The sequence below is a fragment of the Syngnathus acus genome, chromosome 15 (genome assembly GCF_901709675.1).
Source record: "Syngnathus acus chromosome 15, fSynAcu1.2, whole genome shotgun sequence".
Taxonomy (NCBI): domain Eukaryota; kingdom Metazoa; phylum Chordata; class Actinopteri; order Syngnathiformes; family Syngnathidae; genus Syngnathus; species Syngnathus acus.
Genome location: NC_051100.1, coordinates 6,817,354 through 6,835,448, shown reverse-complemented (window position 1 = coordinate 6,835,448; position 18,095 = coordinate 6,817,354). Strand labels below are relative to the sequence as shown.

Here is an 18,095-nt window from a genome sequence, read left to right as displayed (position 1 = left end):
GTCACAGAGGACAATGCAAGTGACCCTAATGTCACACACACAGACACATGAACACACATGCACACAAGGTGACAGGAAAACTAATCCTAAGTGACGTTGCTGCTCTTGCACATGGCACGAAGGCAAACAAACACAATGTCTATTTACTCTTGTGGCACTAATGCAACCTGCCTGCATAGAAGCCGATCTCAGATTGCACGCCCCGCTGATGTAAACACCGACGTATTGAACCAGGCACTCACAATAGACATAGAGGGAGAAGCAATGTGCAACCTGAGCTGGACATTAAAAAAAAAAAAAAAAAGAACATTTTTTTGCCCACTCATTTATTGAAGAGAGGACAATTTGGGAGCGGGGTATGGAAGGTCAGAAGGAACTACTTGTTGAAGGACAAAGTAATGAGAAGAAAGACAGAAATGGGGCATAAAAGTGAAAAGGAAAAGAAATGTATTCTTAGTAGCCGCAGGCAGCTTTTTCCATCCCGCTGGATTTTTCACCTCTGTCCAGCTGGTGGTGTGGAAATTTTTTTGACCCGCAGTTCGTTTTGTTAAGTCCCACCTCGTTCTTCACTTGTTAAGTATGCAAAGTTTCACAGTCAAAAATTGCTAGTGGCAATGAAAATAACACTTGAATTTATAAAGTTGTGGTTCTATGGTTATCATCGTATTTCCCCTCTTCCCCTCGGTATTGCGACCGTTATATGGTGGCATCACAAGAAGCAAAACACCTGTGGAATGCATCATTTTGATGCTGTCTGAGATAAATCCTCATGAGACGAGCTGAGGTCCCGCTGGACATGTGGAAGGTCTTGTGTGACATCACAGAGGAGGTGATGGGAAAGGTAATAAATAATTCTTGTACTTTTTTGATATTTGGCTCTTGACCGATGCTGCTATAACGTCTTCGCATGATAAAATCCAAAATCAAAAAATATAATAAAAGATGTCCTCGTGGCTTTGAAAAGATCTCCAATAGTCTGCCATGTGCAAAGATTGCTTCACTTCCTCCGGTGCTATCGATTGTTCCAAATTTCTACTGCTGTTGCTAAATCCACGAGAGAGAATTGCACATTGAGGTGCATCAAAGGCAGGGACATTGTGAATGAGCTCAAATTACACTTCTGGGATGTACTTCGGAATCATCTCAAAAGGTTTACAATTGCCCATAATAATGGTTGAGAACCAAGATGGTGCTATACTGCAATGAGGGAGGCTTTAGCACTGTCAAAAATTTCCATTTAAGCCCCTCCAGCATTTCATTTGATACTCTAAAACATATTTATAAATATTTGATACCACAAATTATAAACCCAAAACACTTAGAGTTCACACTCCTCTTACATTACGCTTAAAAATTAAATGCTTAGAAATGATTTAATTTTGAAAAAACAAACAAAAAAAAGAGTGTACATGCACGTGGGGTGAAGACTCTTTATACGTAGTTTCCTTGAACAACCCAGGCTAAACTTAGCTCTTTCCTTTCATCCAAAGCATCTCAAACATACTTCCTTGTTAATTTACAACTTTCCTCTTTAGAAAGGTCTTTAAGACTGTAATAGAATCTTAGGGCAATTCCCTAAAAAAGTCAATGCGTGAGTTTTAGAGAATCAGTTTCATAGAAAAAGTAAACACAAATTAGTGAATGCCTATTTGCCTAAATCTCAATCTGTATCCACAAACTATATCCAGTATGTTGATGCTCAGACCTGTGCTCACTTTCTATCCATCTCATCCTCATCCTCTCCACTTCTTCTTACCCACCGCCTCTCGCTCAACCCCTCGACCCCCCCCCCCCTCGCTTTCTGACGAGTGCTGCCAAAGGAACTATCAGCGCAGCTCATTCCTGCATCCCAACATCAGTCAGCAGGACCAAAAGGAACTTCAACTTTTCATTCGCAACCAGTTAGTGCCGACTTGTCGTTTGAATACTATAGCGATGCAAAAACAAGGACTGTGAGTTGTTTTACAGAAAGTTAAGGTGAGAAAGTTCTGAGAGGACTCGCCGTCTTGTGGGCGTCGTCAGGCAGGTGTTGAGTTTCTGGCCGAAGTGGGCCCGGTGCGTCGGTGCAGCTGTGCGATGAGCCACGGCGCTCCACCAAGATGTTGACTCTGGATGGCTTGGAAGTGATCGCTGTGTTGGTGGTCATGGGTCTCTTCATCAAAGTTCTGGAGCAGTTTGGGATGTTTGAGCCTGTCGGCGGGGAAGGTAACACCTTTTTTTAAGCTTTATTAAAACACTTGTAGTTTGTGAGGTGGATGTGCACATGAGCTTTCAATTGCAGCATTCTGTCTCTGTGGCCCCCGGGCGGGTTGCCGTTCTCGTCTGAGGTTTTGGGTTACCAGCGCAACCGTGGGACGTGCGCCATCCTTTCTCTCCATCTCCACCTATCTGCCCTGTAACGTGAGCCTCGTGCGAGGCCTCCCTCCGGCACGGGGGTGCGTGCTCTTACCCTTTAATCGATAACACTATGAACAGAGTGGGCCTGAGTGCTGTTTGAAGGCGCTCTTGTCAGCCCATTCGCTTTCGGTGGGACCACTACCGGAGAAACAATAGTTCGATTGAGCTAAAAAAAAAAAAAAAAGAGCTCCAACACTATATGGGCACAAGCATTTGGAAACATGGTGGTTCAACCTACAGAAAGAGAAAATTGAAGAAATTATCCAGTTGGTCTCCCGTCTTGCATTCTGATTGGAATACCCCCCCCGAAGGGAAGCTCCTTGGTCACGTCAGCGGTTTCTGAGATTCTTAGTTCATCTAACAGGTATTTAATGGGCTTTAGTCTAACAAAAGAAGAATTCAAATAAAGGTACAGTGTATGTACTCTACCCCTTGCCGTAAGTAAGCTGGGATAGGTTCCAGGTCACCCAAAACCCTAGTTGGAGAAGCACGACAGCAAAAATCTGAGTCAAGTTGTTTACTTTATTTCTGCAGGATGTCTGCAATATTTCAAGCAGTAAAATCTTGTCATTGATTGCAAAGGGATGAAAATATTGACTCAAAGTGGGTCAGCGTTTGGAACATCCGGCTGGACCATACATTCTGAGAAGCACCCCTATTCTCTATCGATATAGATATGTTAATTTAAGCCATAAATATGACTCAAATAAATCTTTTTAATATCAAAATGTGTTTTACATTTTGAAACATGTATACAGTGTAGCTTGTTGTTGAGAAAGCCTGCCGGCTGTTGTCATTCTCCTGGATGTTGGATGAGGACAATTGTCAAGGTGTGCCAACTGTCCTTGTTCTCTTTTACTTAACAACACAGACACACACACACACACTCTCTCACACACACACACACCACCACCATTATATAATGAGCATTTTCTTTCTGCGTATTTTGACCATTCATTAGGAAAAATGGCCTCATGTTCACCAAGTCCCCGATGAATACTCAAACTAATGAGTTTTCTCATGAATGGAGAAGATAACTTTATTAGCGCTCGCTCACAAGCAACATTCTAAACGCTCACACACTACATTCAATATGCTGTCCTCTTGTGAAAAGTCATTTCAGTTCTGGTCTGTTTTCAATAGTTGTGTGACGTATTAGGTCAACTTAGCTGCCTTGATTAGAATTAGGTCATTTAATATTCTGTGTGGTATTTTCAGTGTAATAGAGAAAGGGTGGCCTCTAGTTGCAGATCCATATTGTTATCTCTTTTCTAACATGAGTTGACTTAACTGCAGTCAGCATAGAGACTGAAAAAAGTCAAATGTTTTTGACTTGTCACTTGGTAGCAAAAGAGACAGCTGTGTTTTATTCAATAATAACATCCACATTCTGGATTTTTTTCTGAGCTTTAACTATATAAACATCATTTTTGATATTTACTTTCATATTCTCTTGTAGAATTTGAAAAATTAAATTGCTGGGTTGCTTTTTTGCTCTCAGACAAACTCACCTTTGAGCAATTCAAGGTCAACGTCTTATTTCTATGAATATATTAGACTATAATAAAAACATCCATTTGGAAGTTCAAGATGGGATTGTCTTGCGAGACCTTAACACTAAATCTATTTAATATAGAAAAGTAAACTGAAGGGAGCAAAATAGATTTTATTTAAAAAAATAAGGATCAAATAAAAAAATAAAAAAACATCATTGAAGCATCCCCAATCCTACAAAAAAATCTGACAAAAATAATAAACACATACTACTCTGGAAAATTGGCCAACACTTTGAATGACATCCAATTATTTGTAATAGTTCAAAATTTTAAAATTGAAGAATACCAACGTTATTGGGTCCTTTAAATCCAATCCAAATTCTGTGAGAAGATTATAACCCTAAAACAGTTGTCTCCACCAAGCAGTGGTCCCCACCAAACCACCACGTGTGCACCTGAAAGTGCCAGTGATATTTGGTGGCACACAATCAGACAGAGCAAATCACTTTTCCATCTTGAAAGGTTATTTTCAAACTTGTGTGTGTGTGGGAGAGAGAGACAGGACGAGAGAAAGAGCAGGCGAGAGAGAATGAGACCGGAAGAGAGATAAGTGCAGGTAAATTGCTTGGCACGGTAAATACACAAACACTCATGTGTCCATCAACTTAGATTGTAATTGCCCTTCAAAAGCAAACACAAAAGAGTGTGTGATGTTTTTGTGTACTACTGTGTTGTTGAAATGAACTGTTTCCATCGCTTCCATTGGGATTTGGACCACAAATCTGTCGGTTGTGACAAACTTTCTTAATAGAAGTTGTGCACATGTGTGAATGAGGTTGTCCTGGGCGTCCTCGTCTCCTCGCCAGCCAGAAGATGAGGGCTTGGTCAACAGAAGGCTCCGATGGAAGAGATTCAGTGCAATAGTCTCTCTATCGCCCTCTATCGCTTGGCACCTGAGGAGTCCAACCATATTTCGGAGGGGGGCAATTATTATAAGGCCTTAGATGATGAAAACACAATTGTGAGTGAAATCTATTTGCATGGCAAGAGCACGAGAGCTGCTTCACTGCCTCTCTTCATAAGGCAGAGAAATGTCTGCATGAAGATGATAACGTTGCGTATCCACAAATGAATGCATATGCATGAAAATGTGCAAATGCATTTCTATGAATGTGAAAGATTTGCATAGCAGCTGTGGCACTTGCTGAAAGCGGTTCCTTACATGTAAAAAGGGAAATGCAGTACTATCTACTGAGGTTAGGGGAGATTTAATAGATTGAGTGTGAGTGTTCGCTTAGCAGTGCACAAAGATGACCTTCATGTAAAATTCAGTAGGGATTCTCTGCATTGTCCACAGAAATTACATCGACAGAAGCTGCTGCCGTTACCTGTAACTGATAAGGTCCTTTTCAAATAATAATTTCAACCTCAATGATAAGATAGTAGCTGGATTGTAGCTGAAACAGGCTGCAGTGGGGCATTCTCAGAATCCCTGGCGAACTTGCCTACATTTGATACCTGTTTATTTATTGTGATGATTATAGAATTTAGTTTTTTTCTGTACGAATGATACGGGCCGGGCCCTGCGGCGACTAAACTTCTGCAGGTAATTGATGGCGATGGCCTTGAAAAAGGTTTACTATTACCTATAAACGCCCCCCGTGGACTTTCTAATCCCTTGTGGAGAAACATGACACATGCAGTGTTATCTCGAATTATTTTATTTCTGTTGGGTTGGCAGCCACGGCAAATCATTTCGGGAGGGCGTGTTATAAAGCAATTCGGAAGAGAACACGTCATGTGACTTCCCTTCAACTCAAATGAGTGCGAATTATTTTGTGAAAAACAACGTGGTCCCGAGTGGCTGCATTTGACAAGGCAATTTATAAATACTGTTAGTAGTCGAGGAGAGCTCAGCACACAGCCCTCAGGTACACACTTGCATTGAGTCATTAGCAGTTGAATAATGATGATTCACTTACTGATATGGGGATGTCAGACACATGATGCAAAAATGTGTGTGGATATCTGTGTATGTAGAATGTTTTAATATTATCAAATGAACTAGAACTTGTTCCTTGGGGTCATATGGGTGGGTAAGGATATCTCAGGAGGTCCGCAAACCAAAGATTTTTTTTTCTTTCAAACCCCAAAAAATTCTTCAAAATCCACGGATAAAGATTCATGATGTGTTCCTTATGGGGGGAGATGGAAATGCTGTGAACAATTCCAGAAAAATCAAAAATGTTTTTTGCACTTCACAATATATATCACCTGAAGGTTTTGCCCTCTATTTTTTATTCTACTCACTGTTCGATTCTCCGCTTGCTCAGCGCGCTACTGATGAGCCTTGCTGCGGGATTTACCCGCATAAAACATTTATGTGCTGGCAGTGGCTATTCTTCACCGTGTTTTACAGCAGAAACAATGGAAGGGGTAAAGGTTGTTGTCATTAGGCCATCGATTTCTCTGTCGCTGTAATCGTCGCCTGAGGGTGGACCTTACTGAATGTTTTTCTTCGCTTTCTTTCGGCTGGTTAATAGATTTGTAGCAAATTGTATTTGGTGGAATAAAACCTTTACATTGGTTGTTTTGCTTCTTGTTTCAACATCTAACTGTTGCAAAAAAGCTGAGATTGAGTTAGCTACTTGACTTTTTTCTTAACCTGTATCTGCAGCCGATTTATCTCTTTGTGAAATGGGAAGAAAGCTGGTCCTTTTGATTTGATTGAAATATATTTAGTCGATAATTATGCAGTGGGTAACACTTGAAAATACATTTGTTGAAAAGGTTCTCATATAAGAATTAATGATCAGAGTCCGGAAACTTTAATACTGCTTTGTTTGCCACGTCATATTGAAAATATGAACCTTATCATTTGTCTATCTTGGAAACCGTTAATGGTTTGTGATCTTTCATTACCCTCATATTGTTGCTCTGGTCTCCTGACTTGACTATAAATGAAGGACGATCACATAGAGTGAAAAGAATAGCTTGGGGCGAGAAGCACAGTGTAGCTTATTAAATGGCTTACATTACACTGCCCTCTCCAGGTGTGTGTCTACATTGCTGTCATATAGGTCAGGAGGGGGGGAAATTAAGCTCATGGGGCATTTTAATGAATTTCAGTAAGAGGTACCTATCAGGACATAGAGATTTAAAAGCTGACCAAAAGAACAGAAGAAATCCCCCGTAAGGCCTATTAAGTAATTTGAAAACATTTTCTTTTGTTGCATGCCAGATTTGAAATTTGAATGTAGTCAAAGTTCAATTGATATTTTATTACAAATATACTTTGGCGAATGTTTTGATTTTATTAAGGAGAACTAAGGCCACCCTGAATAGAGTAGAGCTTACTAGCTGCAACTCTAAATGGGTCCCAGGCTCTTTTATTGTTTATCAAGCAAGCAATTTCTTCAGCATTTTTTTTAACCCATGTTTATTGTGATGTTTGTTCTTTCTCCATTGTTTGTCTTTGTTATTCAATGATGTGGTTTAGTGATCTCATGTCAGAGACAAATACCTCTGTGAATTCCATTGGCATAGCTTGTATTTCCAACATCCCATCCATAATTCATACATATCCTATGCTGTACGTATTTACACATAAATAATGGCTTCCTGATGAAAAATCAATTAATCAATCAATCCCCCAAAAAACTGTTAATGAGAGGTTTATTGGACGAATGAATTCCATCCTGCATGGTGCTACTGTATTAAAAATACCCACAAAAGCTAATGATCTCTTCCAATGGCGTGTATCTAATTGGAAACACCAGCCAATTTTTAGCATCATTTGTCAATGACCTCCTCCTCTTGTCTCTTTTGCACGCTCACACATGCACACACACTCTGTTGGACGTTTTAATCCGTTTTGAGGGGAATAATTGCTCAGGTGGATGTCTAAATATGGAGGTGTTTCAATTACGTGCTGTGTCTGGCTTCAGGCCAAATTATGCCCCAAAGAGACTAATCAAACGCGACGTATTAACCCAACATTGTATCGTTGTGCGTATGTGTGTGCGCACGCATGCGTTGGCGTGTGTGCGCACTTGAGATGACAACAGATCAGAATGTCTCTTGGGGTGGCTTGCAGATGTGCTGCGCCACATCTTAAAACAGGTCAGGCTAAAGTAGGATCCTGCAGTATGAACTTCATACACTTTCACAACATCCTTTGAGGTCCACGTAAAGTTCATCTTTATTTAACTTTGAAAGAGCTTTTGTAGCTTTTCCTAGCTGGATGACAATATTTTTTTTGTGTGTCTGAATGACGTAAACATAATGAATGGTCACATCAGAAATGTCAAAACTTAGCGTACATCTGGCGTTATCGATTATGACAGTAGGAGCCGCAACGGTTGTTGTAATTTTTTTTTTCTCACTCCATATATTGCAACTTCTACCAATGGAGCTTCAATATGCCGCTACATAAATTACACTAATATGAAGCGTGTATGGGTAACACACAATATTCTTGAAATCACATTTCCTTCAAATGTAAATAAAGTCAGTGGAAAGAAAAAATGATATTGAAAAACTTGTTCATTGTAATATATTGATCTTCCATTTTTGTCTCAATACATAACAAATATTCTCTGGCTTTCTGAGTGAGACAGAAGAAGACACACAAGCAGCCTTCATTGTTGATTGAACCCTCCGACTACAGAAGGTGTCTGGCCTGAATATGTCATGTTTTCTGGAAAGCTAAGCAGCCTGTTTAATTAAATATGCCCGTAGGTGTATGCAAAATATGTCAAGTGATGCAGAGTTTCATCAATCAACTGCCCTTTGCTCATGACAGTACAGACAGGTAGGCGCCTGTCTCATCATGTCGCGCAATAATAATGTTAATAGGCCAGCATTACTGTTTTTAAACAACAGTAACTGACAACTGTGGGCGATGATGCTTGGCCCTGTTTTACGACTATAATCGTCAAATCGTACTCAGATCGTAGCAGTGCAGTCTGCTTGCAAGGTTGACTGAAGGTTGATAAGTCTCACGAGGTTGCTTTTGCAGTGGGAGGCAAAGCAGCTTCACGTCATTTCAAGTCAGACGCGCATAAATTCTGCCACTAGCAAATCAAACCCCCCCCCCCCCAGTGTCCCCTTTACCATTACTGACTCCCCTTCATTTCTTCCCGCCTGCTATCAGACACTGTGAATAGGATGCGCAAGTGACTCCAAGACAAACTGAAGCTTTTTAGGCACAGGAATTTCTCTTTCATAGTGAATTCTATTTTTAACAAACTATTTTGGTCAAAATTGATTCGCAGCTGAAGGCAACACAATGAATGAGTGGTTCAAGTCTACATTTATGTCAAAATTTGGACATTTGCGGTTTGAATCTCAGACTTGAGTGTGGTGTTTCCATGTTCTCCCCATATTTGTGTGTTTCCTCATTCCACAACCAGTCAATTGGAGACTGTAAATTATATTGAAGATTAGATCTTTTTTTTGTATATATATATATATATATATATATATATGCTGTGCGATTGACTAATGACTAGTCCAGAATGTACCCAGCCTCCACCCCAGTTACCTGAGACAATTATGATGAAATGATTTATTTGATGCCCCTTTTTCTTTTGTGATGATACATCTGAACAGTGATTTGGAAGACACCACATTAAGCCAAGTGAGTTGGCTGTGGCAGCTATTTCAGACACTCTTCAGTTGTCACCCTGGTATGGTGTTCCGGGGAACTGGGCGGAAACCGCCCAGCAAACATAAGAAACGCTGGAGGGACTATGTGTCACAGCTGACCTGTAAAGCCTCGGGGTCCCATCAATGGAAGTAGAACAGGTGGCCTGGGAGTGGGAAGACCTGACATCACTATTTAAACTGCTGCCCCTGTGACCCAGCACCAGAGAATCAGAAAATGGATAGATTGCATTTGTTAGCATTGGAACTATTTCAGTGGCATTTTTTGAAAGTGGAGTAATGTTCCCAGAAGAATACATACTGCCATTGCAATTGTCTGTGTTGGAATTGCAAAACCCAGGCTATTCATTTGTGTCCACTTTAGTAGACATTTTCTTGGGGTATGTATCATTTGACTGATTCGAGCTCCCTGATTAAGTCTTGGAGTGTTCAGTAGAAGACATCCTGGTCTTTCCAATGCCAATGATATGAACATTGTTACGCTGCTACACAAACTTAACCAGTCATACTCAAAATGGGAAAATTGTAGGAACATTTAAACTGATAACCTTAAAAGTGTTTTTTTTTATTATTTATCTCAATCTAACACTTAAAAATCTAAATATTCAGTCCAAAGCTCTTCATCATGAATGCCAGTTTTTAAATGAACTTTGAAAGTACTGTGATAAAATGTGTCAAGATGACAGATGGGACAGTAGCATCCCGACAAAATTCCAAATACAACACCTAGGCTTAGACAGATTGCACCTCCTGTCTGTGTATTTGCCAGTGCATGTGTGTTGATGTTACGCTTGGGGAGAGACAAAGGCCACATCTGTGACTTTGTGCGCCGTAGCTGACTTTGCCGACTGAAGTCGCTCTGCTGCTTTTCCTAATTTTGTCCTTCCTACCTCCCCGCACTGCATTAGATTTATCATTTGTTTTTCCGATTTGGCCCCTTGTCCTTTCTGTTGCTGTTATTTTCTCCTCGGGCTCCTGCCCTCCCCGTCCCGTCTCAATTCATTACTCTCCTCCTTTCGGGGTCCCCCTCCCAAACTAGTTTGTGTACTACCGCTCCTCAATGCCTCCCCCACCTTCATCGTTCCCTCACTCAATGCCATCACTGGCCCAATTAAGCGTGGGGAAGGACGCAGCGGGAGGAGAGTCTGAGAGGTGAGGCGAGGAAGACAGACAAAAGAGTGGAGACAGTTTGAGAGTCAGCATCTGGGGAAGAACAAATAACTGCCACTGCCATCCTGCCAAGACACACGCACACTCTCACACAAAAGCCCACAATGAATTGTCCGAACTTCACCTGGAACTTAAACAACCTTTGACAGCCTCTGAAGTGGCGGCGGCGGGGGCGGATCGGCAAGTAGACAGCCCCTGCTCCCTCACGCTTACCATTCCCGATGAGGGAACGCAGGGAATAACAATCCAGCCTCTGTGAAGAAGAACCAGCAGGCGGATGCTGCTCGCTCTCAGGATGGCGGAATATCGGCATATGGAGGGAGACTGAAGCGAAGAGTTGAAGACGGAGCAAAGGGAGAGAGGGTGGCGGACGTGCGAGATTCTTTGCCTGTCAAAACCAGAGAGAGGGGGAAGGCGGACGATGCATCTGTTCTTCCGAGACAAGTGGGAGGTGGAGGGGCTGCAGACGGTGGGAATCCTTCTGGTGGTGTGCAGCTCTCTCAAACTGATGCACTTTTTGGGGCTTATCGACCTTACCACGGCAGGTAAGATGAATGGTAAGCCAACAAAGTGAGGGAGGGGTGCACGGCCATGAGCTACAATGATGACAAATGGTGCTTGTGACAAAGTTTGACAGGAAACAAAATGCATATTTCATACCTTTCGGCCACTTCATTGGGTGTTGGTGTTGGCGTATGCACAAAACTTCATCATATTGGTTCTCTCGCTGCATCACTGCTGGAGGCGTATACAAAACTGCCACTTTGCAGTTTGAACATCATATTGATTTTTATTTACCATTTTTTAGAGCATACTCATCACGTGATGACACATCATTAGATCAGAACGTGAGAATTCAAAGTATGAACCTTTCCTTCCCCTTGTACCTGTGACAGCTTCTACTCTCTTGGGAAGGCCTGAGTGACACTGTGGCTCTCAGTCTCTGTTGTAGTTCATCCCACAGAAGGTTTTGTTTTATTTACGAGTTGTTTCACAGCAAACACCTCCATGAACATCCTTAGGGACCTTCCTTTATGTACAAGCTTCCCACCAGGATGGAGGCATTACATTTTCTTAAAAGACAAAGAATGAAGATTTTATGGCACTTCTATATTGATTTATGTAGGTGCTTAAATACCTTTAGTGTACTCTAAAAGGTAATTTAAGAGTTTTGAAGGGCAGAAGTAATTAAAGCTAGGGATGGACATGTCACTAAATCTATTGGACATGTCACTAAATCTATAAAATGATTGGCGAAAATCATCCTTCTAACCACTTTGTGTTGCTTGTCCTGATAAGATTCGTGGGTGAGTCAGCGTCAATCCCACCTCTTCCATCAATTGTCACCGTGGAGGTTATACCTCTGCTTGAATTTCTTGTAGCAGATTGGGAGTATTGAATGTCACGTGTTGTTTTCTTTACTGAAAGCTTCAACACTCACACGTGTGATGTGTCTCGATACCAGTAAAAAGCTCTGTTATGGGAAACGCGCTCCCCCTTTATTTACCCACAGTTTGACCCAAAAGCACATAAACGTGGTGGATCGACAACCGGTCGGGTCGTGGAACCATTTTGAGTGGGTTGTGGACAGCTAGTCAAAAATAATAATCTGATTTTTATGTTGCCACATAAAACATGTTGTGCTAAAGCCATTATTCAGTAAACAAAAACATTGCCGCTCAGCCTCTGGCTGGTGTCATGGCTAGCAAATGATTTTAGCAGTATGTCAAGCTTGTTTGAAAAAGCATTTAGTAAAAAGCTTCAACTACTTTATTTTTAATAATCACATTTGAAAATTTGGATTTTAGTCCCACTTGACTTGTCTGTGCTACTTTTATCACCATCGCGAGTCTGGTCTAAGATACAGTCAATGTTTGGTTCCACTCATCCAGTCTTAATCTTCAGCATTGCGCTGTATCAACATGCTCGCTGCATTCTCTTTGCCTTGCAACACTCCTCAGATCTCTGGGGTTTATGAATCGAAAGGCTCGTTCAAAATGAATACAGAAGGAATCCGTTTGCCAAGGGGCTATAAATAGACCTGATGGTTTTATTTTATGAGGTAGTTTGAAGTTGTGGTGGCCTCTCGTGTACCTGGGAAAATGTTCCACTAAATGAGCAATCACCGCAATCAAGTGTCATGATGCTGACTGAATGTTGCCTTTTTCTGGTTGTTTTAATGACAATAAGAAGGCGTGATGGCGCCAAGTCAGGAGGAATGTGTGTGTAACACTATGGTACAAAGTGGTGACCACATTTCGCCGGCTAAAACAACCAATTTGAGTAGACCTGGCTATTCCCTTGGACTGTATTCACTCTGCAGTCTGCTAGCACAACAATTGCAGAAAAAAACACACCAGTAATGTCACGTTTTGATGCTTAAATTATGCCACTTTTTTTCCATTCTATCAAGAATTTAGTGAAAATCATTAACAGAGCCTGAAAGCAAATCCCGGTACGGTGTTTTTCCTGGAAAAATACATGAATGGAGCAAATTAGTTATTTTCTTTGAGGCTCACTTGGCTAAATGTCTTGAAGCAGTTGTACAAGAAAAATGACAGCACCAGCCTGCTTCTTTGATTGAACATACACATGCACATGTCCTAAGGGATCATGTGTTTGTATGCATACATTTAATAAAATCAGGTTAATCCCTCAGAGATGCCTCACTTTCCTCGAAATACTGATCTGTGCCATAGTGTATTATAACACGCAGCCTTTTCCATGATTCCCGGAGGTGGGAAATCTAGAGAAAAGAGGAGAAGGGTTTTTTCTTAGCAAATTTATCACACTTTTAATATTCTTGATTGTCCTAACAAGTGTCCCCAGAGACACAGTGACATTTTCACACTATATACGTATATGTATGATTCACTCACACAAGTGGTGTGCTAATAAAAAGATGTAATGAGTCATGTAATCTGACTCAATGACCTGTGAAATATAATTCTATAGAAAATTGTAATGACTGCAGAGCAGTGTTGCTTGGTGTAATTTAGACACTCATTGTGCTCTGTGGAATGCATCATTTTGAATCAGGATGGCTCTGAGAGAGTTTGTTGTTTTTGCTGAACAGATGGAGCATGATCTCACGAGAATTTAGTACCGTTATGCACAAAAAGTAATTAGTTCAAAAGAGACAGAAATCTATTTAAATCACAATCATTTTGAACATCCTTTGTTTTGTTTTTTTCCAACTGAATTTTTCTTAATTTAAACCTGCTCTGAAAATAAAATAAATATACCCTTATAAGGCAAAGGTCAATATTTACAAATGCAACTTTTGTGTCTCAAACAGGCCACTGTAGATGAATATTGCATCGCTGACGATAAGGCTAGTTATCTTCAGCAAACAAGATTAGAGATATACACAATTAGAGATTCCAACCCCGGACCGTAACACTGTGAAGCAGATCTGCTAACCACTACTACACTGTGTCTTATTTTAGTATACATTTTATAATTATCATGCACTAAGGGACATGCTTGCCCGTGTTTTTCATTGATATCTGATTATAAAATCAATTTCTTATTTAAAAATAAATCATCGTAATCAAATGCAGTGGCAATTATGAAATATGATGAGGCGATTAGATACTCCTATGGTTTCACAGCTATGAGAGTTCCCTCTGAGCGCAATCATAGCTCTGATGAGACACCCCTGGTCGAGATTATTTAGAGTAGGGGTCACCAACCTTTTTGAAACTGACAGCTACTTTTTGCGTAGATAATCCAGGTACGCTATCATTTCATTTTATGCTACAATGGTGTTTTTTATTGTTCTCGTTATAAAATATACACTAATGCAAGTGTAATTTAAAAAATTTAAATTGAAAGACTTGATACAGGTTTTTGTTGTTGTGAATGTTGTTTTTCAGAACAGCAACACAAAACAAATTGTTGCATGTTGAGCTATTTTTAGAACAGGCCCACGGGCATCACATTGACACCTGATTTAGTCTCAAAAAGGGGCTGTAAATTTTAGGTGGGATTCCTGTTGCCGCGGAAACTACGGATAAAGTGTTAATGCACTTTTTGCTCCCATGTTCGCTTACCGTATGCGGTCTGGTGCCTTTGTGTATTTGTGCTGGTATAATATAGCGTTGGACTTGGAGGTGGTGTTGCAAATTAAATGTCAGTCTCCAGTGAAATTATATTTATATTATCCAGTGTGGGATTGCTTTCTAAGGTTTTATGTGGACCTCATTACTTGGCCGGGTCAGCAGGCAATCAGAGCATGTCAGCGTGTTTTCGTGTGTCTTTGGCATGCTGTAAGCGTGTGTCTGCTTTTTGTTTTGTTTTTGCGCATGCATTGTATGTAAGCGGTGTTTCTAACCTTTGTGCTATGGTTGGTGATTACAGGCAATCCTTCCGACAGCCAAAGCAAAAAAAGCATAAAGCAGCGATTCCTCAAGCTGCTGCCGTGCTGCACGCCCTCGGCCGCCCCCTCAATCAGTCAAAGCAAGTCCTCCTTCAGACTATACACGTTTTTACTTGACCTCATGTGTCCTGACTCTCTCTGGGATGAATACCTCACTGCTGCTGACATGTTCTGGCCACTGTGGCCCTAACAAAGCACTTGAGCATCATATTGGATATTCAAATGCCCGATATGGAGTGTTGGGAACACAGATACACACTGCTATTATTTTTGTTTTTGCTGGTACATTATTTTTTTAACGGAAATGTCCCACTCCTCAGATTAAGCAAATGGTGTCCAAAGGTTTGTATGTTCACAAATGTAGAGGTAGATTTTATTTTTATCGATTTAGATTCATCAGATTTTATTCAGTATTCCTGTTTGAGGTTTAAGTACAAAAAGATGTAATGAGCTGTGGATGTTGGTCTTTTCTACTGGAAAGTCACATTCTTCTGGCATGTGTCAGAAATGTGCATCAGGGTTGGATTTGTATTGGAGTATTTAGAATATTTTGTACATACTAATAACAAACGTGGGTGTGATATTTCAATTAAAATGGGCCTTTATTTTGTTTTATTTCATGCATTTCTTTTTGCATGCTTCTAATGTTGTCATGTTCCTCCTCGTGTTTTATTCAGTCCAAGGAAGTAAACCTTATACTTTGAGGCCTCATTTATTTTGGATTTTAATATTTAATTTTACTTTACTTTTTCTCAATAATTTACTCTGGTATTAATATATAATTATTCGTATTTGTGTTTAAAAAAATGACTGTAGCTCCACAATGACTGCAAGCAGTTTGTTGTTGTTAATAACTTGGCAGAGGTTTCCATTCTTAGTGCTTGCCAAGATGTTGCTGTTTTGGTTAGCTCCAGAGTTAGTTCAGAGACAGTCAGCTCTTTAATGTGCGCATGACCGATTTTTTGCTATTTAGGACATGGCAAGACTGAGAAAATACTGTGTCTGAAAGCATGTGTGTGTGTGCGCATGTCAGTGGCGGGGTAAATATGCTTGGACCCCTCAGGAGCTAAGTGACTTTTGGATATTTTTCCCTTTTACAGGATTTTAATTTCCCCTATTTCCACATGTCCTCTACAGGAAACACTTCATTATTCTTTACCAGCATATGAAAATAAATTGTGGGGTTTGTAAAAAAAAATTGTTTGTTTTGCAGACTCTGCTCCCCATGACCCTTCCACCGCCCGGCAAAAAAAAAAAAAATCCTAGCTCATATCCAGTGATGCATGTGCATGTTTATTTGTTAGAGCAATAGAGAGAGAGAGATATTTATGCACACCGACAGAGTTTTTATTGTACATTTGAATGGGTTATAAAGGTAATGGGATCTGGAGGTCGAGCTCGGAGTTGAGTGAGAATAAAATGTGTAATGTCTGCTGGTTATGATGTCTGCACAAGTTTTAATCGCACTGTCTGCTTCTCCTCAACTCACTCTAAAACTTGGTTTCAGCTTGTATTTTTTTTCTTTTTTCAACTTGCTTTTCCTAAATACTCAGTTGGTAGTCATCATACTGTGACTTTAGCTTTGCGTGAGATATAGACTTACATGCTTGTTGTAATACTAACACGACAGTGTGTGTGTCTCACACAGACAGCATAGAAGATGACTTTGAGCTCTCCACCGTGTGCCACCGGCCCGAAAGCATGGATAAGCTGCAGGAGCAAACCAAGTTCACCAAGAAGGAGCTGCAGGTTCTTTACAGAGGCTTCAAAAATGTATGCTAACTTTTGGGAAACAGAAATAATAAATTATTATTATTATAAAGAAAAGTTATTTATTTGTCTATATCGTTTTCTTTTTATTTGCCAGGAATGTCCGAGTGGTGTAGTGAATGAGGACAACTTTAAGAACATCTACTCACAGTTCTTTCCCCAGGGAGGTGAGGCACAAAGGATATACAGTAATCCTCCACTACGCGAGTGTTGAGATACGCTGCTGTATATCTCGCGTGTTGCTAATCTCAATTTCCAGTTAATTTACGTTTGTGCTGCATCTTTACAGATTCAAGTACGTATGCGCATTTCCTGTTTGAAGCCTTTGACACTGACAAGAACGGTTCGGTTAGCTTTGAGGTTATTTTTTTTATTCTTTCTATATCAGACACCCTTGGTCACATATGCATGCTGTTGCTGTTGTAAGATTCGTACTAATATATTTCGTACTGTGTCAGGACTTTGTATTTGGTCTGTCTATCATCTTGAGAGGGACCATTAACGACCGCTTAAACTGGGCCTTTAACCTCTACGACCTAAACAAGGATGGCTGCATCACCAAAGATGTGCGTTTTCTTCTCTCTGTTTTTTTCATGTCAATTATTTAATCAGATTCACTCAGCTCATTAACCTTACGTCTGTATTATGCAAAACAGTCTGCTACAATAATGATGTTTCCATTTACAAAGCTGATTTTGGACTGAATAATCATGTAATATATTATCATTCCTCTATGGATAAACTTAAAAACTATTTTTCACAAAGATATCTGTATTGGCCTGTTTACATTTTTGCTGTGTTCATAGATTCTAATTCTAATGTTGTCTCATCAGATCTCAAATGATAGCTTCTGGTTTTGGTGCTTGGATCTACACTAATGTATTCCCCATCACTCACAGTACTTTCTCTTTGCAGGAGATGCTGGACATCATGACATCCATCTACGACATGATGGGGAAGTACACGTATCCCACTATGCAGGATGATGCCCCCAGAGAGCATGTAGAGAACTTTTTCCAGGTCAACAAACAAACGAATAGGAATTATTGCCAATGTGCAGTATTTCTTTTGCGATGATTAAATCTCTGGCTGCTGCTGTCTCCCCCACCCTCTCGCCCCCTTTCAGAAAATGGATCGAAATAAAGATGGAGTGGTTACAATCGAGGAATTCATTGAGTCGTGTAAAAAGGTAAAGCACGAATAGATGGCGAGCT

General features: G+C 40.4%; 1 protein-coding gene across 7 annotated transcripts in view; it reads left to right on the top strand.

The window, feature by feature from the left end:
- LOC119134425 (Kv channel-interacting protein 2-like) overlaps nucleotides 1-18,095 on the top strand; it is a 56,172-nt gene that overhangs the window by 36,367 nt on the left and 1,710 nt on the right. For 2 of the 7 annotated variants that reach the window (XM_037271098.1, XM_037271096.1), the window contains exons 2-7: nucleotides 16,760-16,884; nucleotides 16,979-17,048; nucleotides 17,171-17,241; nucleotides 17,340-17,447; nucleotides 17,797-17,901; nucleotides 18,008-18,070. In XM_037271098.1, the coding sequence (XP_037126993.1) occupies nucleotides 16,760-16,884; nucleotides 16,979-17,048; nucleotides 17,171-17,241; nucleotides 17,340-17,447; nucleotides 17,797-17,901; nucleotides 18,008-18,070 (542 nt within the window). Of the gene's footprint in view, nucleotides 1-1,404; nucleotides 2,206-10,677; nucleotides 11,288-15,092; nucleotides 15,192-16,759; nucleotides 17,049-17,170; nucleotides 17,242-17,339; nucleotides 17,448-17,796; nucleotides 17,902-18,007; nucleotides 18,071-18,095 lie in introns of those variants that run through there. The other 5 variants (XM_037271091.1, XM_037271094.1, XM_037271092.1 and 2 more) reach the window with 5 other exon arrangements.